Here is a 24057-nt window from a genome sequence, read left to right on the forward strand (position 1 = left end):
AAAATGTTTTTTTTTAATTTCAAAATTATGAGTCTGGAGATGATCGTTTTATTGAGACAGAGTGATGTATTCAATAAAATAGGAATAGGGAGGGGACACTATATTTATATGGGTCAATATCAATATAAAAATTTATTAATAAACAATTATTATAAAATATTTATATTAGCTAAACACAAATCAATTTTAGAATAATATTATAAAGTATAAACTATTTTGATATCATTAATGAGATTATATTATAATACAAATAAATAATTTAGATAATACACATTAAATTTTAGTTAATACTAGATGAAAGAGTTATTATTATCAGTCCAATAATTTATCACAACTTCCGGTAACAATTGTGTTAAACGTATGTTTTTCAAAAATTTTCTTGATTTTGCAAAGCTGACAATTGTTCCTCGCCGATTTTGATCTTCTCGATAATAAACCTTTGATCCTAATTTTAAAATTGATTATGGTTTAAGATAGTGGGGTCATCATATATTAATTCCATTATCTTAAATTCTTCAGGTCTGTAATACATATATTTGTTGGTTCAGAATAAACTTTAGAATAATATTGTAAAATCAGGCCATTTTATTTACTTGCAAAATGTTTATAATATTTAAGAAGATGAAATAATCGAAAACAAAATAATTCACACGCCTCCGAGGCTTAGTTAAATAGTCAGACAAGTTACTAGGAAGTCGACGATTATACCTGTGCTAGCTATCTACACTATACAGGATGCATACTCTCCATACCCTCCCTTTATATATATTATTAAATATAAATTTCACGAATCCCCACTATATAATTATATCAAACATCTAATTTATTTACTATGATCAATTTTATTCGAGATTCGCAGTATTCCTGAAATTTCGTGCAATCAGATTCCGAGATATATTTTGAGAATAAAGTATCGACAAGTTGGAGGCGTTTATCTATAGATAACTTCAAATTCATGGCATCTTTGTATTGCATCTCCAGTTTAGATTTCCGATTTTCATATATTTCCTGTTTAATCATATTATAATATTATTTATTAAATTAAATAATACTAAAAATTATGAACCCTAACCCTAAATGAGAATAATAAATAAATGTTAAATTTAGGGTTGTTAACTTTAGAAATGTTCATCTCACATTTAGTATTCGTTCGTTCTTTCTTTTACTTTAAATAACTTATAAAAAAATTGAAAATAAGTGCCCGTTTCCAAGATTAAAATATGGTTTATGAAAATATATAATAAAAATAGTTATTTTAACCTATAAATTTATTTATGATGATAAGGACATTTGTGTGAATGATTAAATTACATGGATTAAAAAGGTTTTATTTTAAGTAAATTAATTGTTATTTTTTAAAAATATAATGTTAGATCTCCCACCGATGAGATATATTAAGAAATCAAACAAATTGGTACACGACTAAATAAATAATCACGTTATTAAAAGAATAGAATGTATTTATTACATTTAAGCCAATTGATGAAATTGAAGTAACCGCATTGAAATCAATGTAATTTTAATTTTAATATTATGATTATTTAAAAATTTGACCTAACCGAAGCAAAATTGGCTATTTTTGTTTGTGCAGTGTCTTATAAACCCTTAACTAATTAATTTAAATTTAGATGCGAAGCGTGATCGATTAAACATTTGTATTTATTTATCGAGCCTAGTTTATGAAAATAATAAAAATGGTGGACTACTTATTGATATCTTATTATTTTGTCAAGTTGGGTTCGCAAGCTTTATATAATATTATATACCTTGTCATTATCCATCATTTTGGTATCTATACAGCTGTTTAACAATTGGTTATTTTTAAAAATACGTATCGACAAACTCAGCAATAAACAGATTATCTTTTCAGAATCGTCAAAATAATGGTAAACTTTCTCCATTTCTTGAGATTTCACTAGCTAAAATATAGTAAAACATTTCTTTAAACATTGTAAAATATAACATCAAAGAATGTAACAGCATCGGTATAGAAGTTACTTTTATAATAAGGTAACGGACTACGGAGTTACTTACACTATAAGAAGTTTACAATTGCTCTTAATAATTCATTCGTCAATTAATTTATTTAAAAAATATGAAATTTATTTCATAAATATCACCATAATTACTTTGCTGATAATAGCTTTCATTTGTTGCCATGTAAGATTATTGTTTGAGACTTCCTCCTCGAGATCACTTTTCATCATTTTCAAGGCCTTTAATTTGTTCTGAACACCATCTAAAAATTTGGCCTGATATAGAATATTTTTTGAGTCATTATTCGGCATAGAATCGGTATCATCTATTGCAGACACTTTGGGATTTGAGATTGTATCGCCTTGACTAAATATAAATACAAACGGATATATAATAATAATTCTAAAAAATATTTATATTTATGAATGTGTAAAACTTAATTAAGCAAACCTAAATATCGATGATGATATCATATCGGATTTTGCCTTCGCCGATGCAAATATAAGGTACATTTGCTTTATCACCTCTTCGTTAACTTCTTGGTTCAAAATATTTCTTAAATTAGGGTTGGCCAAACCTAAACTTTTCATATCCCTACATAATTCATAATATTCTTTCTCTTCCTGAGATTTTTGACGAATAAGTTGATTCGCCTTCAAAGCATTATTTCTACAGGGTGGGGATTGGGATGATGATTTTTGAGAATTATATATTTGTAAGTTGTTATTTATACGATCGCTGGGGGTAGAAAGTTGAAAAGCGTCCAGTTTTGGGGGTAGTAATCTTGCAAAATAACCATGACGAAGCGTGGGGTCCTTTCTAATATTAGAGCATAACTCCGGTTTGAGAGGTAGATAATAGTTGATAACAGAGTTATCCTCGCAATACCCATCTTCACTCTCGCTGTATTCCTCATAACTGTCAATTTCAGAGATCGGGCATTTTAAAGATTCTGGTTCCAAGAATTCTAGTCTCGTTATAGAATTTATATTACAATCAATATCGAGACATTTATGATTAGCTATGTTGATGGGATCTTGAGTGCCTACCAGATTATTTATAGAAACATTAGACCATTGATTCAATTTTCGGTGTTGTTTATTGATATTTTTGCTCTTTATCTCGGTAGAATTATTATCATCCAGGCGATGAGGTGGAATCGTTTTATGCTTAAAGTTTGGGTTGGAATCATTACAATTATTTTCTAAATTCATGACTAAATGACCGTTAATCATAGGCGGTAGTCCATTGTCCCACGAGCAATAACCACTATCACTCCTAGAAGGTGGCAATGAAGTGACAGAGGATTCTTCAGAGGATAATGTTGTACCTCTACTTTGTTTTTCGTATAGATATTTGCCGGAATATTTTATATCTTGGGATTCCTCACTTGATTGTTGAGGTAATAACATATTTTCCTGTGCACGGGATACGGGATCATTTTTCCCTTTATCAAAGTTCCGTTGGTATTTACCGTATTTATTCGCGCTTTTTTTTGCGTCACCTTTTTTGAGAGAGTAGGGCAGATTATTTTTCTGGTTCACTCTCATAAAATTTTTCGAATATAATTCATTGATGTTAGATTCAGATTTGAGGGTTGGTGAACAATAGCCATGCTCTTTTGTTATATTTAAAGGGGAATCAATTTGTGGCGAAAGAAGGCAAAATTGATCATCGAGGAAAGTTTCCGTCGGACCTTTGATAGCTTGATTGGAGTATTTGTTGCTCGCGACATCGATTTTAGGGAAATAATAACAAGCCTTTGGTTTGTTGTCTCCAACTTTGTTTGCCTCATTGGGTAGAATGGCCTCTTCGGAGTCAAATTCTTTACCACGATCTACCGTAACATCAACATCGTGGCAGTAAGCGTCCACTGGTTCTTTTTTGTCTGTTTTGTGCGTCCCGTGTCGTTTGATCCTGATTATTGAAATTATTTTAAGGAAAGAAAATCCCATTATTTATAAATTTTATAAGCGATAAGTAAAACTGAATCTAAAAATATTATAAAAAAAATTGAGAACATCATTTATTTTTATTTTTATTAAATTCGTAGTTTCGCATTAAAAAAAAATTATTTTTATAATTTTAAACAAGCTATTTTTTTAAATAAGTTTATACTTATCTAAATTAATTTAAATTTTATAATAATTTCTTAATGGCATTCTGCATTATATATATTTTTTCAAACTAAAGAGTAAAGACACTTAATATTATAATCAATAAAATGTAATAAATAATGTATAAATTTTTCAATTAATTTGAAACCAATATTCTTATAATCTGAAATACTGTATTATATATTAGATGCAATAATATTATTTGATTAAAAGAATTTGTGTTCTTGTACTCCAAATTAAATAATCTGCTAAAAATTAAATAATTATGGGAGCATATGTCAGACTCCCTTCCATGATTTTTTTCTTTCGATAATATTATAATTTTTAATTTTTCTTAAAAATATAATAAACCAATAAAAAAAGGAAAAGATATTGGGGAATCTTTTAAGAGGGTATATAATATGATGATTTAATACGATGTAAACAGAAGCAGGTGTTTGAAGGATGGCTGTGTTTTTTATCAATTATAACATAAAAGTAGATAAAAAAAACCCGTATTTTGGGAAAAAAACAAAAGAAAATAATGTTTTTTTCTGTTTTTTATACTACAATCTTTATGGAAATATAATCTACCAATTTTATTGCATCATATTTCACAATCAGCTTAAATAAATATATTCTACTAATATTTTGAATTTTTCATTATCAAGATCATTTTATAATTATCTCATTTTTGAGTTAAAAATTAACTTTTTCTAAAATAATTAGTTTTTGAATATTCAAAATTTTCATTAAAATAAGCATTTTTTTTCTTATGTTTTTCCAAGTTCTTGTAAAATATAAAAGATTTTTTTTGCTTTTTATATCCCTACAAAAATAATTTTACTCATTCATATCTGCACATTTTCTTCAAATGTGTGTTTTATTAATTTGCACAGTGGTGTTTCTGTTTTTTTTTCAAAACAATTTATTTGAAAAACTTAATATGCAATGCGCTTAAATGTTACAGAACCTAATGATGATTACACTTTACCAAATTGAATATGTTTTTTAACATACAAAAAGAGAGATTATACATAAATGAATCAATCAAAGTATGCTATTATAATGTAAATGCAACTTGTAATTAAATTATCTCGATCGAAAAAAAAACTCACATATTATTAGGTATTATATATGATCAACTTATAATTAAATACTTAAACACATAGGCGTATCCAGGATTTTGCAAAGGTGAGAGGGGGGGGGGAACTATTAGATAAATTTTATTGGAGATCTTAAAGTCCACTTATTGTAGGTTTTGGCTATATTAGATTTTTATAAAAATAATATTTGGTTTCATTTTTTTTAAAATTAAAATCCTTCTTTTAAAAATATTTTGAATTATCATAGTTATTTTAAAAAGTTATTAACTTTTACTAATTTTTTTTCAAATTCTTATTATAATATTTTTTGGAGAGGGGGGGGGGAGATATATATTAGAAAATGATATTTACGAGCGCAAATTAGCGATAGGGGGGGAGGAGGTGATAACGCGCCTGCTAAACAGTATAAGATTTAAAATAGACTCATACTTTTCCTTGCGGTTGTCTAGAATATCGTCATTGCCATTAAATAAAATCGTAGAATTATTTTCCGAGTTCGCAAGCTCTGATATGGTCGCCAATTTTGCAAAACGATTCAGAATATTTTTTCGGCGAAGCGTCATATTACCGACAATTGTTAAATCGTCGGAAAATGGCTCATCTCTGAAACTTGTTCTACCCTCGTCAGCGTGATCCTCTGACAAAAAATTGACGTCGAGGTTTAAATCTTCTTGAGAATAACGCATTTTGGCAGTGGCCATCAGTTTGCGAGTCCCTGAACAATGTTTAGAATGTTTACCTTTTAACGAAGGAGGAATGATATCGGAAATCGAGTCCACTGTGAATTGTATATTATCTCGCCCTTTGAATGATGAATACATAGGATTCTGTTTTTCGCCGTAGGAAGAAAATCGGCGAAAATTTGTCACATTGGTATTATTCGTTATGGTTTTGTTTCTTGTGATACCTTTATTAATTTTGGGGGATCGAGTGAGATTAATTGGTCTGTTTTTAATTATATCGTCTAGGTTATTGTCGTTCCCCTCGAAACAAGAATCCGTATCGAAATTCTGGTCCTCCAGATTTTGATTCGATGCTAAACTTATTCTATTTGAATTTATGGAGAAAAAAAATGGTTATGCTTATTTTTAAAAAAAATATGTAAAGCATAATATTTAAAATGAAAAAAAAACAGCTATATTCAAATCGTATAAATCTAAACTCTAAAGTAAATTACATTAAAAAATCATAAAATATTATTTGTTGGAACTCGGATTAAGTCTATTAAAAAAAGGAGTAAAAGAAAATTTATATAATCGATGTGACGTAGAAATAATTTTAAGATATATCATGTTAATAATTTTTTTTTATTTTACCGCGATGACAGCAATGAAAAACGGAATGGAAATTTAAAAATGATATTAGATATTCTTCTCAAAGCTCGATCACTGAAAGTTCTTTTCAATTTTTTGTTTTCTTTAGACGAAGTTATAATAGAACTTTTATCTCCTCTCGCAGACATTATTATAATTGTTTTTTAATATTTAACAGTCCTTTTTAAAGAGATATTTTAAGACATTTTTTAATTGATATAAAAGAAATTATTAACTTTTAGCACCTTATTTTATTTTTTTTATTAAATCAAAAATATTTAAATGTAAAACTTCAAAGATTAAGATTATCAATTTAATAAAATATCATTTAAAAAGTTATATAGAGTTATAGTTAATATAAAGGCAACGTTAAGATATTTTAATAACATCTTATTTTATATATTTTTAAAAATTAAAATCGTTTATATTATAAAAAGTATATTTAATAATAATATAAAAGGTAAATTTCGCACATAGTATACATATTTTTATAATAAACACGTAAACTTAACTCTAATAAATAAAGAAAAAAGTTTTAAAAAAAATCTAAATAAGAAAGAAAACAAATTAATTTTTATATTAAATATTATGGTTAAATGAGATGATGGGGGGAAAGAAATTATATACTATACATAATGAATTGGTTAAGATGTGGTTGTATGACCTAAATAATGAGTGATTTCATATTAATAAATATTTAATTTATTTTTTTAAATTAGTATATTATTTATATTAATATATACTTATTATTTTTTTTTTAAATAAGGTATATAACTTTGTCTTCGCAAACTTTTATTTTCACAAATAAACAAGAATGGATGGGAAGAAGAAAACTAAACCAATTAACTTTTATCAGAAGAGGAGAAGAAGTCATTTAGCTAAATAATGGTACATTATTTAAAAAAAAATTTGTTTTTATAATTGTTCGATTGGGAAAAAGAAGATACTTATATGTTACAAGAAAGAACAACCCATTTATATTTATAACAGTGTACCTATTAACTACAGTGCTAGGCTAGTTCTTAATATTTTGGATATTATAATATTTATCGAGGTGCATATTTAATAAAAAATAATATATTATGCGCCAATAGAAAATATTTTGGCGATCATTTTGCGCCATTGTAATTATATCTACTAATATTTAAAACGGAATGAGATATATATATAGGAAAGACTGGAAATAGTGTTATCTCGGGCAGGTAATTTCTTCTCAAATATGATAAACTTTGAGATTTGAAATTTAAGCAAAATTTATATTTTAATAAGCTGCATAAGTAGGTCTAAAAATGTTTCGCAAAAAATTGCTCATGGAAGATTTTAAATCCAAATTTAAATTTTTCACGTCAAAAGTAACTTTTTACATTTTTACTAATAAATCTTTTTATAAATGCTACTCAGACTAAGTATCAATTCTAAATAATAAAATACTCAATTTTTTCTTATATAAAAATATTGACAATATTTTTGGTAATTTAATATCTTCAAATTAAAATTGTGAAGACATGGGGCAGGTTTTGGCGGGGTACGTAATAGCCATTTTTTAGCAGGGATTATTTTGAATAAAAAAAATCTAACTAAATTATAAGAAAATTAGAAGCCACTAATTCGTCTATGGCTTCGAATGACAATAAATATGAAGATGATTGACCTCCGGGGGATGTATATAATAGAAATAAACCTACATATTTTACAATTTATTTCTATTTATTTACTTAGAATTAACATTTATATATAAAAAATTTTTAAAAAAATCTAAAAATAAGAAAGCGCTATGACATGCAACGCGATAGGATAATGGTACCTCGGGTGTTTTTCATAATTCATAAATTTACATTTTTTTAAAATTTTATATTAATTAAAACTAAAAGATTTTTCTTAATTATTAATTTCTACAGTATAGATTTATGTAAGGAATAAAACTCAACATTTTGGAAAATTTGCTTCGTCTTTTATAGCACAAATTTTTATGGACAATATAACCCGGGTTTCCTCTACTCTGCAACAAAAAAAAAATAATCATTATAATAATGTTCGAAAGCAATTTTCATCAAAATAGGACAAAATTATTTTTACCTTTGTTAATAAGATATTTATAAAATATGTGATTGTTTATATATTTATAAAATAATGCCACTCTTTTGCGTAATTTTTTCTTTCCCTCATAATAACGTTGAAGGAGTTTATAAATCAATAATGTTTCTTATTATTTGATAAATTAATATATGTGTGATTTCAATTTTAATCTTAATCCAATAATTGTCATGTAAGGAAACTTTAAAAAAAAATCAAGCTAAGTTTATTGATAACGCTTCATTACCTTTTTCTTTTTTTAAAAAAATTATATTTTAGATGAAAAAGCGACTTAAATCTTAAAATATATTACACTTTTTTTTACTATCTCATATTTATTTTTTGTTTTAATAAAAGGTATAAAATTGATGACAATTCATTTTTATATTTTTTAAACACAAATTATTACCAAAGAAAAATTGTCAGCTTTGACGAGTGTTTATTATATTTGTCGGCAAGGCATGATCAGATTTTAATTTAATATATCAGACCCATACGTAATATAAAAAAAAAATACATATTTATGAAGTATAACATACTTTGAAGTGTTTAACTCATCGATTGTCATCAGTTGCACCTTCTTTTTATCCTATCAATAAAAAATAGATTTAAATAAATATAATAAGATTTTTATATTGTCTTCCAGCCTGATTTAGCATAATTATAAAGTAAAACTATAATCAACTTTCGTTTTCACAGATCGAATTTCGACCATGTAATATAAAATTTTAGTTTAAGTAAACAATTATAATAACCATTTATTTGAGGATATTATAAAAATGACTATTTAGAAAAGAATTATATTATCTAATCTATTAAAAGATATTTGAGCACAATTATTTAGTTATATTATTTTATTATATATAGAATAATATGATAAATAATAATAATATATATATGTAGAATATTATGGTGAAGATATAAATTCAATGAACCTCAAAATTAAAAAAAAAAGAAAGAAGATTGAAATGAAACAAAATGTATACACAATTTATATACATAATATTTTCATATGAGTTTTTAAAAGTTAATCTCATTAGTTAGTAACTTCTTGAATATGAGATACAAAATAAATATACACTATTTATTCTCTCTTTATTAAATAGATTTTTTTTATTAAATTCCTGAAATATCTTTCTATTCATATCATTTCAAATTATAAATTATAAATTAATAAATAATATGATAAACACTCGATGTTAAAATTTGTTGCAATTTTTAATTTTTTCTCGATTTGATTATATTATAGAGGTAAGATCAGGTAGGTCCTTGATCACGTTAGATAATAATAAAGTTTTATTTTTATGTAATTAAAAAAAGGAAATTTTTTATACCGATAAGTTTAATGATTTTTTTTTAAAATAAATAACATAAAACTATCATACAACAGGATTAACTTTATTAAATCAGAATTTTATTTATTATTATTTTATTTTGTAAAATGTTTGATTTGTATATTATACAGAAACATATTTATAATGTGAGATAATTTAGACTTTTTCAAAAACCAAACGAATTTTGCATTATTCGCATTCGATTTGTTTTTATGAATCCAATAATTTTTAGTATTCGTATTGTACAAATAATAAAATTTACTATTTGTATTCGATTTAAATAATCTGTTTTTTTTAAATATTATAAAATAATTCATACAATAAAAAATTCTAAACAGAAAAAATTATCATAAAAATCGGATGTAATTTCTCATTAGTAAATTAGTTCCAAACACTTTAAGATTGACAGGTTATGAATAGAAATCACAAATGATTAATTTTTTTGATTAAGCCTATGACATAATGAAAAGTAAAATATTTAAACTAAAATCCAAAGTGTAATTGAAAACTTTCAATTTTTTTATAACCTTTCGAACATAACAGTTATTAAATGTTATGATAAATAGAATATATAAATAAATAATCTTTTTTATGAATAAAAGTACGTATATTATTTGTATATATGTTATGACTTACATAATATGACTTTCTATACTAATTATCTCTTAATATATTAAAATTCAACATAAACGATGTCATATTTATTATTTTATGATAATTAACCCCAACAAAAAACTAAATCGACTTAGACGTCAAAGATGATTTTATATAAATCAAGAGAAGAATAAAATAGCTCAATCTTTTTGTTTGACAATAATAAATATATGGGAAGAGGGCGGAGAAATTAAATTTTAAAAAAAATCTTACCAAAATTATGAGGAAAAAATCTTTGAAGATCACAAAATTGAAGATTTTTTTCAAAGAAGATCAGAATTAATTTTTTTTAAAATTTGTTATTTAATCATGATAGATTTTTTGTGCATAAAATCAGAAAAAATTTACTCTTTTTAAAAATTAAGATTTTAATCTCTAAAGATTTTTTATAAAAAAGATATAGAATTTTGGTTAAATTTGATCAGAAAACTTGCATGAGCATTCTTAAAAAAATCTGCAGAGATCAAAATATTTGATTTTGATTAAAATCAATAAATAATTTTAATACACTATTCAGATTGGACCTATCGAAAAATTATTTGTATTCTATGCAAAATTTACGAATATATCAAATCGAGCTTCTGATTTCTAAACATCATATGTGCCATCAACTATAATTAAAAAGCACCTGTTAAATTCTATCTTATTTTGAATTTTTTTTACCATATTCATGGTTTCAATGAAAATATTTTTTCGTTTTCTCCCAGTACTGGATCAGAATCTGCAATGAAAGACCCATCATATTGCCTTATTGTTACCTGTTCCCCCAGAAGGCTTCGTTACGAGATATTAAATAACCTAGACATCTTATTATTATTCTTATGATAGAACAGTTATTATCCACACATTCTTTCTGGAGTATTATAAATTATAATATGAAATTTTTGTTGTGTGAAAGCCTTCCATACGGCCATCACATGCACAATAATATCACTATTAAATTTCATGATAATTAAAAGAGTCAGATATATTTTCTTCTAACACATTTTATTTTTTTTGGTTAATATTTTTGGGCATATTTTGAAATTGAAAAAATAATTTATGACAAGAAACCTGGGATAACAACCTAATTTACTTAACATCGACCAAAATTTCCGTCAATACATATTAAATTAAATAATAAGGGGTGGTGGGGGGGGGGGTCTTATTATTACATACATAAACCAGAAATCAATTGGTTATGGATGGATGTAGCAAAACAATAAAAAAAATTAAACTAAAAAATAAATTTTTTTTTTAAATATTAAAATAAAAAATAAAAAAATTTTTAAAAAATGTACCCCCACTCAAAATTTTAAAATAATTATTTAAAAAAAAGAACCTTCACTCAAATTTTTAGAAACAGTTGCTGCGGACCCCCCTTCCCCCCGTTGTAGGGGCCACTGGGTGAGGATAATACTGTAGTTGAGATACAGAATGATAGTCAAAATGTGTTGGAAGAGGAGGAATAGGTGTAGATGCCAATGATATTAATGTAGAAGAAGGTTTATTATTTTATAATATATGTTAATCTAATAAATAATCTATAGGATCTTCCGTTAACTCCAACTCAATGTTGCTTAGTCATCAGAAATGCTCATGCCATAATCTAAATTTGATAGCAACGATGGATGCTGAAAGGAGCCTTGAAGATCTTAAAAGAGTATCTCCACTTTTTATAAATGTCAAACTCTATGGAATAAAAAGAAAAAATTTTCTGAAGGCTCAGGCATATTTTAAAAAAAAATTAGGCCGGTATTTATTAACTCCTAACCACACTAGATGGAACTCAGTATACCATGTAATCAAATTAGTAGCATTTGTTCTGGAGAAAGACGATTAGAAATGGATTTTCTCCGTGATCACGTTGGAATTTAATATATCAACGATGAAGAGCATACTTTTATAAAAAAGTATACAGAAGTAACTCATTCAATTTCATATCATTTTAATTTTTTAGGTTATGCAATATGTAGCTTTTTCCTGTGAAATTTTGGAAGGTGAGGATAATATCGAGATGGGGTATTATGTTCCCACTTCGAGTATCCTAACTACAAAATTAAAGAGATTGAATAATCTAAACTTGTGCCAGTCCCTAGTTAAAAGGATTGATAGAAGGTAAATTGAATTTAAATACTATAAATGGAAATTTTATTTTCACAGCATAAATGTAATTATGATTGATCCATAATTTAAGTTGATTTAATTTATTTTGGATTCAATATTATATAGGTAGAAATCTAAGATGATTATAATTGTTTTGAATTTGACTGAATAATTTATTCTAACTTAAAGTTAAAAGCTAAAAGATTTATAAAATTTAATGATTGAGATATATTTTAAATACATTATTTTTGTAACTATTAGATTCTCCAACCTATACAATGATGATAATGTGTTAGCTGCCTTGATTCATTCCTATTTTAAACTAAACTAGCCATATATCAATTCCGATGATGGTAAAGATCAACGTGATAGGCTCATGGTAAAGCTGAATAGTCTTATACTCAACAAAGATGTCCTAGTTACAATCATAAAACGACTTTCACTGATAAATTTTTTGAAATAAAGGATACTAATATAATAGAAAATCCCCTAGACGCATTTTTTAAATCTAAAAATACTCAAATGAGTATTTTTGATCATTTTTCTTATATTAAAAATATGTATATAAAATTAAATACTTCCTTGCCCTCAAGTGCTAGTGAGTGTTGTTAAAAAGCCCGATTCGGGACGATTTTTTAAAACAGCCCGATTAAGATTATAACCAAAATAATATCGTGTAGCTGATTTTGCACAGAGATGGAAGTAAGGTTTGGGCTTCTACTTAAATCTTGGGGCTTTTACAATATAATTTTGGCTATAGTCTTAGTATTTAAAAATCGACCCAAATCGGGCTTTTTAACAACATTAGTGCTAGTATTGAGAGATTATTTAGTAAGGTGAAACTTTTACTTTCTGATCGTCGCTCTAGACTTGGGGATGCAACAAAATAAATATTACCATAAATTGTTATTTTTATTATATGAATTATAGTCGTTTTACATAATTTTTTTATAATCAAAACTAACTATATTTAAATATTTATAAATGTTGATTTTTAAGTATTATATACTATACAATTTCATTAAAAGCAAAAAATAAATCAAATTTATTTCTAAATTTTTTTTATAAAAAGTAGCCAAAGCTACTTTTAAAAAATAGTAGCTAATAGCGCGCTACTTTTTTGACAATTAGTGATAGCGGTAGCGCGCTACTTTTAAATGTAGGTTTTAAAAACTCTGGCTTAGTTTAAACTATACAGCCGGTTGTTTAGTAATAAGTCGAACCAGGACACACCCTGAATAATTTTACAGACTGCTATGATCATTCTATCTGCTATAACTAGTTAAATTAAAATTACGAAAGTAAAATAAAATTCGTCCCGAATTTCCGTGCAAAACTTTGAAAATTAAAAAATTGGACATATTTTACGAACTATTAGTTTGCTCAAACATGCATATTTCGGTTTAACCTCGAGTTTAAATCAAAAAAATCCTAAGCCTTAAGCCAAAAAAATGGCCTCGATTTTGAGATATAGCCAAATAAAGGGGCTTACCTTCAGATTTGACGATTTCCTTGAATTATTTTATTTTAAGCCATGAGGTTTAAGCCAATTTTTTTGGTATATTTTCGAGATGGAAGCCTAAATAAATTAGCTTTACCCACGAGGTAAATATTTCTAAATCGGCTTGCTTAAAAAATCCTCATGGTTTCCATATCCTGATACGACACATATTATAGCTATAATTATCGTTATTTACCTTTATATTTGACCTTTCAGAGTTTGTATCTCTCAATGAAATATCGTCTACTTTATAAAACGTCGGCCCATCTGATATTCTTACATTATTAGTCGTGAAGGAGTCGTCTAAACAGCTTTTTAGGATTGTTTCGGAGTTTGAAAGAAGGTTATTATTGCACACATCTATCGTTTTCCCATCATTCTTTAAATAAATATATTTGTAATCTTTATCGTTATCCTGGCTAAGCCGATTTCCTGAATTTATATCGTCGGTAATTTCTTGATTTAAAATATTGTCGAGGGAACTTAATATCGATTCATAATAATTCTTATCATTCCCAATCGTATTTTGATCATTTCTTGATTCATTGATCAATATGCCTGAGATTTTTTCCTTTGTTTTGAGCTGACTATCGCTCACATTAGAATATATCATATCGGATGGTTCTATTTCATATAATTTGGCCATTTGTATTTTGCATTTTTTCATATTCTTACAGTTTTGGTAATTCTGTTTTGTTACTACTATGAGATGAAATAAAAAAAATGATAGTGTTTACAAAATATGGTTATGATTAAAGATGAGAGAGCAGGAACTTTTACACCCCTCTCCCTATCCCCAACGGTAATATCCCCAAAATTAGCAAAAAAGGAAATCCGAAACAGAATTAGCTACCTTCATTAACCCCCCCCCCTTCTTCCCCTTTCAGAAAAATGATTTTATATTACCCCCCCCCCCCTTCTTCCCCTTTCAGAACAATGATTTTATATTTTCATTTTTAAGAAGCAGATTGAAGTCACAATGATTTAGATGAAACAAATGATCACTGTAATTCGTTTGGCTAGATAGAGATATGGCTTTATGTCGTATTGGGATATATCTATTGACATTCTCTCTAAATTTTAAATCATTTACTGAGAAAATTATGATTTAACCAGAAATGTGTTCCCACCTGTGTTGAATACTAGTCTTACGAATTTCAAACAATTTCGTCATGAACCTCTGTATATTTTGTATAAATATATTAGAAAACTATATAAATTTGGAATAAATAAAAATTGTCTAAAATTCATAGTGTGGGTATATGCTGATACTTTACACCCAATTTAAAAAATTTCCAGTTAATGATTGGATATTGAGAGATTCTAAATTCCTATGGATCCTATATCATAATACATTAGATGAGATATACATATGTTGATTATTCAGAAGCTTCAGATAAAAAGAGATGCCAATAATTTTCAATATATAAAATATATGAAATATAGTAATGCAGAAAAAAACTGCAATGAATTATAAATCTCTATGGAATTAAATAAATTGCAAAAAGTTTTTTATAATGATATCAATACAAATAAATAATAATGTACACACTATGATAATTCTCAACCAATTTAACAGATCACAGACAATTAGCGAATTTATATAAGTGAGATTCATTGTTATTCCAATTCTATATCTTTATTTAATTTGAAAATTTTTTAATTTCATATATCCTAGCAAACGAAATTAATCATTGTCTTAATTCATGACTTTGACTTTTTCTAATTAGACGATTACATCTAGCTATACCTTTATATTCTCGTTATTAATATGCCAAATTATTTGGGGAAAATGTAGAATACCACTAATGAGGCCTTAATTTTTAGAAAATCTCTTATTAAACACTTAATTATTTTATCAATTTATGCCAAAATACCTTAATTCTATAAGGATTATTTTTTTATCTCTACATTCATCGGAATGTATTCGACTAATACTATGACAAGGTAATAAACATTCCATGAAACAGGTAAAATTTGATCGGTGATTAGTTTATTTAATTAATGCCATATCCTAAGTTGAAATGGCTAATTTGGAAACCTTAACCATGATTCGTGCAGTAAGAATATCAATAATATTTATTTGAAGATAGTACGATATGGACTTCATTTTAAAAATTTATAAAAATACTTAATAAGAGCCTGTATTCTATTAACAACTTACCAAATAATGCAAAAATTTTAAATAAAATTATACCCTATAGACTAATCAAACTAATTTCTAACCCTATAAAAATTTTACCAATTTGATTTCACAAGTTTGTTTTAGCAAAAAAAAATTCAGTCTCCAGAATTTATATTTTGTGGAGGCCTTGCGGGCACTATTTCCCCTTATGGCCAGTCTACCACTGACAATGACTCAGTCAATTATCAATTGACAATTTAAATATCTAGATAAACAAAGTTTTATTATAAATTAGAATTAGTATAACTTTATCCGCTTATAAGATAGTAAAATGTTGTTTCACTAGTTCCTTCATAAGTTAGAAAGAAAATCAAAGGCCCCCTTAGATTCGACTTGACAGATTGTCAAACAAATAAAAAACGGGAAAATGAAAAACAAACATGAATTCAAATATTTACTTAGAGACGACTCAACTAGTTTAGATTCTCATGAGATTAGCTCTGGTTGGAAGGAAGAATTTATTTTCTAAAAGAAATGAAGTATTTAGGCAAGAAGTAAGGATAATAAAATTAATGAGATGGAGATATTCCTATAATTGAAACATTATTTTGGATACTATAAAAGGATGGGTAAAAAACCACCGAGTATTATTCCATTCGCAAAAGGTTTTATCGAATCTCTTAAATTAAGGATGAGTATAAGAACTATTACATATAACAATAGTTTTCTTTAAATTATTTTGTGTATTAGATTTTATATAACTTAATTTCTTATAATATGTAGTTCTCTTCCTTTTGTAGATTATGATTTAAGTGATATTTTAGTATGGCCAAAGTAAATTAAGAAAATGGAAATTTTTTTTTATTTTTATATAAAATATTTTTACCTGGTGCATTTTCATAGGCTTGCAACGACTCATTGTATCCACTAACTCCTAATTTAATCGTTGCTGGTTTGACGTTTGTTTTTTGCGTGTTGTACATATTCGCTCTCTTGGCATTTTCAACTTTTAATTCCTTAGAATAATAAAATATTAATTATGCCATTAAGATGTTTTAGATAACATATATAATATTAATCAGGGTCTCGTAACTAAATATGCCCCACCTTCTAATCTTATTTATCCTTAAATTTCTAATATAAGGCCATATATTTTCCAAAATTAGCCGTTCATATGATCGAGTATATAAGGGTTTTGAAGGTTTACGATACTGATTAATAGTTCTAATTAGAGATAAAACTTACAATATTACGCTTTTGCATAGTAGCGTATTCTTCGGCTAACCATTGATTTCTATAATTTTTGGTCCAGCTAGACTTTCCTTTTTCTTTTAAGACACGAGGCGATATTTCTAATGACAAAACTTTAGGATTTAAGTCGTTAATTGGTTTATTAGTAACTATATTGGCTGGCGGTTTAGCATCCTCATTCAGGTGAAATATAGAGCTCAGTGATGGGAATAAAGTCTTCTTTTTACTCATAAACAAGTTAGAGAGGGTATATTTAGAATCTATTTCTGACCTTAGGCTAAAACTCGAATTGCATTTGGTCATTGAATGTGCATTGTAATTTAATCGTGAATCTTCGTGAAATGTCAAGAATTTGTGAATACTACAAGCGCTTTCAGTGTTTACTGAATAATTTTTTAAATTCATGTCATCATTAGATTTGGAAATTTTTTCGTTTATCGCTCCTAATATTTTATTATATTTTAGTATGTTACTAGATCTTATATTTTGAGTTAAACTCCCAAACTTCCTGAAACCTTGTATACTGTAAAATTTTGAGGCTTTAACGTATCTCTTTGATGCACTTTCTATATGATTAACCTCTTCAGAATATTTCATCATATTTTCTTTATTTTTTGACACAAGCATATTAGCTATATTTTTATCGCACGGTGAGTATAACTTACCTTTATCAATTGTTTTCATTATTTTATTATGATAGTTAACATTTTCTAGTTTATTACTATGATTAGATGCTAGGGCATTATTAATTTTTTTTATTAAGGTATTGTGCGAATTATTTATGCAACTTTTATCATTTTTACAATTTCCGTTTTTATAATTTGAATTAGGCCCTTTTACTTTATGTTGAAATTCATTGGCTTTACCAAATGTTCCATTGATATCAAAAAGTCTAAGAAAATTTGATATATTACTACTTTTAGTTAGATTGGAATAATCAAGATCAACATTGCTAATATTATCATGATCGTCCTTATTAATGTGATTATTATAGGGATACTTATGATTAATTTGTTCATTATTGACAAATATTTTATAGTTTTTATTATTAGCATTCCCATATCCTTCATTAATCATATGATCATAACCATCTTTCAAAACTTTGGAATCATTTTTCATTATATTATTATTTTGCCTATTGCCTTTTGATTTAAAGGTAGATTGTTCAGTGTTATCATGATAGAAGGTGTCACAACCGTTTTCTGATGTACAGCTGGTAGAGTTGATTGAAAATGGTTTGAAATCTTTAAGATAAACGTTTAGTGAAGTTCGAGCTTTTAAATTTGATTCTATACTCGTTATAATTGCAGATGGTGGAAATTGATTTTGATTGTTACTTGAAATATCCTTTTGCAATTTCAGAAAAAAATAAAATACATTTTTTATAAAATTAGATTTCATTCAATATAATTAATAAAAGAATCTCTTTAAACTATTCTGTCTCTAGGTGTTAAAAATTAGGAGTAAGACCTTTAAACCTAATATAAAAAAACCTTTATGCTTATAAATAAGTAATACCTACTATTCACATTAACAATATTTAATAATATAAGAATTATAATTGTGTAAAAAACCAAAAATTAACTATAATTATACTTTATTTATAATACAATTCCCATTGTTATTGGCATAATAATCATTAGGTCCTTCTTCAACCAATATACCAGAATCATTTTCGTTGGAACTTTCAGACAAAAATGAGTTGTTAATGTACTGATCCCTCCGTTTAGACTCTTTCATAGTGTCAACTTCATTTGATGGGAAATTATAGCCGTTGTTTGAGCTGTAAAAATCACTATCATTGAAATGATTTCTACTGTATCTTTTACATGTTATGGCACATTCCCCTTTCTTTGAATAAGCTACGTTATCTTCACCTAGAGTGGGCTTGTTGCTCAAGTTAAAACTGGCTCCGAATCCTAGCAATGACTTAGAACTCTTGGAACGTTTAGATTTTCTAATTTCTTTGCTTCTCTTGTTATTTTTAACGTAATGCTTTAAATTATCCTCCTTGCAAATTTCTTTCGAGTTTTCTTTATAGCTTTCTTGGGTCGGGGTTTTGATGTTATCGGGAGTCGTTGTTAGTGAGGATGATTTCGTGATATCGGCAGAGGATTTGTTGATCTTACTAATAAAGGGTAACTTATCCATGTTGAACGAAAACGAATTGGCTAAAACTGGCGATGTCGATGATTCGCTCCTTAGATATTTTTCAATGTCAAATATATTTAGTATAATATTATATAAACAATATATGTCGTAACGGGATATGAAATTCGTGGGGACTTGTAGTTTCTCAGTTTTGACTTTTTCTAACATTTTAAAATTTGAAAAAAATTTCATTTAACCTAAAAATATTCTCATGCGTAAAGTAACTACTTTATGAATTACAGATAATTCTCGCCAAGTATTTTTTAATTTATAAGAAAAACTCCATATATAAAAATTTAGAGTAGTTGAAAAGATCATGGTAAAATGGTCTCAAATTTAGTGTGGATACTCTATACATGATGGCATACATTTCCTGACAGTCAAATTTTTCAAATTAAAAATTGTCCTCGGAAAAGGATTTAAAATTTAGATATTCCGAATTCCTATGGATTCCGTATTCCGTTACGACATATATACTTTAGAAAGCTTTCAATATAAATTATTATTATGAAACGTATCTATTTCGGAAATTTAAATTTAAATAGGTAATATAACTTATAAAATAAGGTTATTTATCAAAAAAAATTCCACGTAACAAAAAAATATATACCTTGAATTTTATAATTAAGTTTGATGTGCACATAAAAGTATGCATTATTTTTAAGTATAGCCAGAAATGTTCAAATTGCAGACTTATATACTCAGAATAAAAAAATTTTAAATTTTATTGGATCATTGAAATTTAGGAGGATGAGGATGGGGAGAGAGGGGGTAGTAGCTTAATAGCCAGTATCCATTTTATAATTGAATCATTTTCTTTTTGTCACCAAGAAGGTCATATAGAGCCCTCCGCTAGAAAAATATAAAACATATGTTTTCTCTTAATTATAATTTGTCATCTGTGATAAGCAATTAATGATTTTTACTTCTTTTAAGTTAATAAATCTGGCCGATCTTTGGCCTAAAATAAAAAAAAAAATTTATTCTCATAGCCTTTTCTTTGCATTATTAACTGGGAGGTGGGGAGAGGGTCTACAGGGCTTTGAAACTAATCAAATTTTCTATTAATTATACTCAAAGTTTCATAATTTTTAAAAATCTTTTATGACACAACAAACGATGATTACTAAATAGACGTTCTAAAATGGATATGAACATGGCATTATATTAAATAGTATACTACACTATCAGTATTTCTTATCATAATTATATAAATATTTAAAAAATATTCGCTCCTGGATACCTACCTAAATTTAAATTCCTAGTAACGAAACCGCACCACCTATTATATATATAATAGTAAAATTTCTAAATGAAACCTAGCAACTTAAGAAATTCGAGATACTCTAAATAACGCCACTCACCCTTAAGAGTGCATGCTTAATCATAGATTGGTAACCTATATAACAGTATATAATAAAATAAATTCTTTAAAAATAAATTCACACATAAAACCTTGTATTGTTAATCTCATTAGTACTGTCCAGATTCGATTTTGTGTTGTGGCTTGTGGAGGAAAAACTATAATGAGGATGCAATGATAAAGGCCCGAATATTTGATTGTCGTAGTTGTCCCTTAATATATGTCTAGATCCATTTGCAATATGGGAGTATACTGGCAAATAATTCGTTAAACTGAGTCCAGAATAGATGGGCAGGGTTGTTGTATCGTTACATAATCCTCTGTTGAATATATTTTTTTAAATTTTCAAATAAATAAAAAAAATAAATAAATATTAAAAAAAGTAACAAAATTTCAATTATTTTTTTAAAATATTATAAGTTACACGAACGTTTCTTAGCAACATATTTATTATATTTCTTTTACCAAGATTTACAAGAATATTTTATTATTTGATGCTATGATTTTTATAAAATCTAAATTAAACTTAAAACAATTAAGTTACACTTTCGTTTAGATATATCAGAGACCCTGTAGGCCCAGGTATATGAGTGTCAAATTTTTAAAAAATAAACCCAGGCCAGGCCTAAAATTTTTTTTTAAACAAAACACAGGCTGGTAATAAATTATAATTATATCCATAAACCAATTGTGAAATAATATATTTAAGAGTTTAAAATTTATTTACTGCTCATATTTTCAATTTTTTCTCAAAATAATTTACAAAAGATAGCCAAAATTATTCAAAAATGAAATTAAACAATAAAATAAAAATCTGAACCGGTGTAACGTTTTCGAATAAATCTATTAGAATGAATCGCAGTCATAAATAAATAGTAATGGGTATGAATGATATGTAAAATATATTTATATGAAAATTATCAAAAACTAAGTGTAAAGTGAATGTGAGTATAAGTGCTTAATTCAAGCATTAATTTATTTATAAATATTACATTAAAAATTTTTGAAATTAAATATTGTAGTAAGAATTAAATAGTTGTAATATAAGAATTAAATATTAGAATAACATAAACCTTGTAACGATTAGAAAACACTTTTTTGCTAACAAGTCTGAGAGTGACCTAAATTTAGGTAATCTTTTCATATATTTTATTGTTGCCACTCTTAAAAAATAGTATCATTTATAAGAAAAAACTATCTTGATGACTCTTGAATATTATAGAGTTAGTTGACTACCCCAAAAACATTCGAGCCAACAAAACACATTTTTCAAATCATGTTTTATTTTGTTGTTAGGTTTATTTAAAATATTATTTAATATTATGTCAAGAGTGAACCCTATGGTATAACTTATAAAATCCTCCTGTGTCAGACCTATTCTTTAAAAAAAATATTCAGACCTAATGGATTAAATTTTTTTTTACCAAGTACAATCCGAATATGATATTTCAAGGAAAGCGGAAATATTATAAGTTGTATAATTATAAAAAATTTGAATATTTTTATTGAAAAAAGTATTTATAAAAGAATTAGGAGGGAAAAAAATATAATTTATAATTTTGCCAAGGTTTGAGTTTTACCCAGTTCTAGTTAGAGTTTTGAAATCAAGATTCAACTGAGCTGAAATCTATCCATCCAACCGATTTAAGTTTATTTGGATCGGAATAGGCCTGGTAAGTGCAATAAAGTATTTATTGGAATTAATATCATATTTTTTATAATGCTTTTTTTTCCTCGTTATTACAACATGATAGGGGCTCAAAAACAAGGAAAAGTCGTTACAACATGCTGATTTATCAGAATTCATATTAAGAAATTTTTTTAAAGAACTCCTACTAAATCTTACAAGAAAATTAAGATAAATAAAAAAAATTCCTAGTTTTGAGTACATTCGACATTGATTTAAAAATAGAATAGATAGGAAAGATGCGTGAATGTATGAAAATAATTACTATTATATATGAAAAAGTTGTTACTGAAAGCAATAATATTTATATAAATATTATTGGAAGCTAAAAATTAGGAACGAAATAAAAGAGTTAAATTGCTGAATAGATAAAAGATGTGTGTATAATATGCAATTGTCAAAAATTGAATTTATTTTTAGATATCAGGGACCTGCAGATATGGCACGGAACCCTGCTGAATGTATCATAAAATGAAAATATTTTAAAAATCTTGCGAGACTAAAATAAAACACAGAAAAATTCCTTGATAAAAACATATTTTGCAAGAAAAGATTGAATTTTCAATTTTTTACGGGATAGGCCAAATTTTGTTAATTTTATATTTAATGGATAGGAATAGATAGAAAACTTATGTTTTTCCTTCAGAAAAAATTATTGTTAGCCGATTCGAGACAACTTTTCAAAAATTTCCACTTCTCCCTTCATGTCCAATCTTTTTAAATCACTTTGATTACTTCGGAGCAGTGGGGGTGGGTTTTCTTCATATTACCAATAATATATATAATTTGTAATCAATATAAGGCTTCATTTTTGTATTCCAAATTTGTTTAAATATATTTTAATGTTTTATTGATAGCACTATAACATTCCATAATTCCTTGTTATTTATATGGTAATATGATCTGGAAAACGAATGTTTACTTTATAGGAAGCTGTAGGGAGTGCATTTATTCGCTCTCTAGCTTTTCTTCCTTGAATTCTTTGTAAATTTTCTGCAGGTTCAGAATCTGACACTAATATATATATATAACCATTCATATTATCCTTCTGAGCAGTATTCCCACTATCACTTTATTTCTTGGTTACGTGTATAATAGAAATCTTAGATATCTTATCATATTTTAATAACTGTAAAGGATGCACACTCCTGTATATTAAAATAGTTCTTATTAATATTTTTCATGAACCATTCTTTCGTCTTCAAGCACAAATAGTGTCTATGACAGTGATGATTCATATTATACACTAAGTTTGATTCGATCCATGTTATACAAATCATTTATCCCTTATTGTTTTCATTTTTGACTTGTGTCTAGTTGTCCCAGGCACGTATGCAGGAA

General features: G+C 26.4%; 2 protein-coding genes across 3 annotated transcripts in view; both read right to left on the minus strand.

Moving 5' to 3' along the window:
• Positions 1-279: 279 nt before the first annotated feature.
• LOC135925939 (uncharacterized) lies at positions 280-17869 on the minus strand. 2 transcript variants are annotated; one of them, XM_065461537.1, is made up of 10 exons: positions 17510-17869; positions 17151-17280; positions 14336-14838; positions 9105-9154; positions 5609-6226; positions 2428-3894; positions 2130-2343; positions 1767-1919; positions 832-1008; positions 280-445 (listed from the first exon to the last, which is right to left on the minus strand). In XM_065461537.1, exons 1-10 carry the CDS (start codon positions 17816-17818, stop codon positions 368-370), a joined length of 3699 nt encoding a protein of 1232 aa, XP_065317609.1. In that variant the 5' UTR covers positions 17819-17869; the 3' UTR covers positions 280-367. The 2 variants fall into 2 exon arrangements, with proteins under 2 accessions (XP_065317609.1, XP_065317608.1); XM_065461536.1 differs by having other exon boundaries at positions 14336-14841.
• A 58-nt stretch (positions 17870-17927) lies between these two features.
• LOC135926962 (probable serine/threonine-protein kinase clkA) overlaps positions 17928-24057 on the minus strand; it is a 45543-nt gene continuing 39413 nt past the window's right edge. Inside the window, exons 3-6 of the mRNA XM_065462894.1 lie at positions 21122-21349; positions 19112-19715; positions 18021-18862; positions 17928-17958 (exon numbers count right to left, since the gene is read on the minus strand). Coding sequence (XP_065318966.1) covers positions 17928-17958; positions 18021-18862; positions 19112-19715; positions 21122-21349 — 1705 coding nt within the window. The remainder of the gene's footprint in view (positions 17959-18020; positions 18863-19111; positions 19716-21121; positions 21350-24057) is intronic.

This window comes from Gordionus sp. m RMFG-2023, chromosome 3, assembly GCF_954871325.1.
Source record: "Gordionus sp. m RMFG-2023 chromosome 3, tfGorSpeb1-WG-v2, whole genome shotgun sequence".
NCBI lineage: Eukaryota > Metazoa > Nematomorpha > Gordioida > Chordodea > Parachordodidae > Gordionus > Gordionus sp. m RMFG-2023.

Bases quoted from the DNA above. Each gene is read 5' to 3' on its own strand.
- LOC135925939 (XM_065461536.1), bottom strand. From the start codon at position 17,818: ATGACCAAATGCAATTCGAGTTTTAGCCTAAGGTCAGAAATAGATTCT. The intron at 3,895-5,608 runs GTATGAGTCTAT...TTCAATAATCAG, and splicing joins CTAGACAACCGCAAGGAAAA to GATCAAACGACACGGGACGC. The intron at 2,344-2,427 runs GTTTGCTTAATT...ATTTATATTTAG, and splicing joins ATATCATCATCGATATTTAG to TCAAGGCGATACAATCTCAA.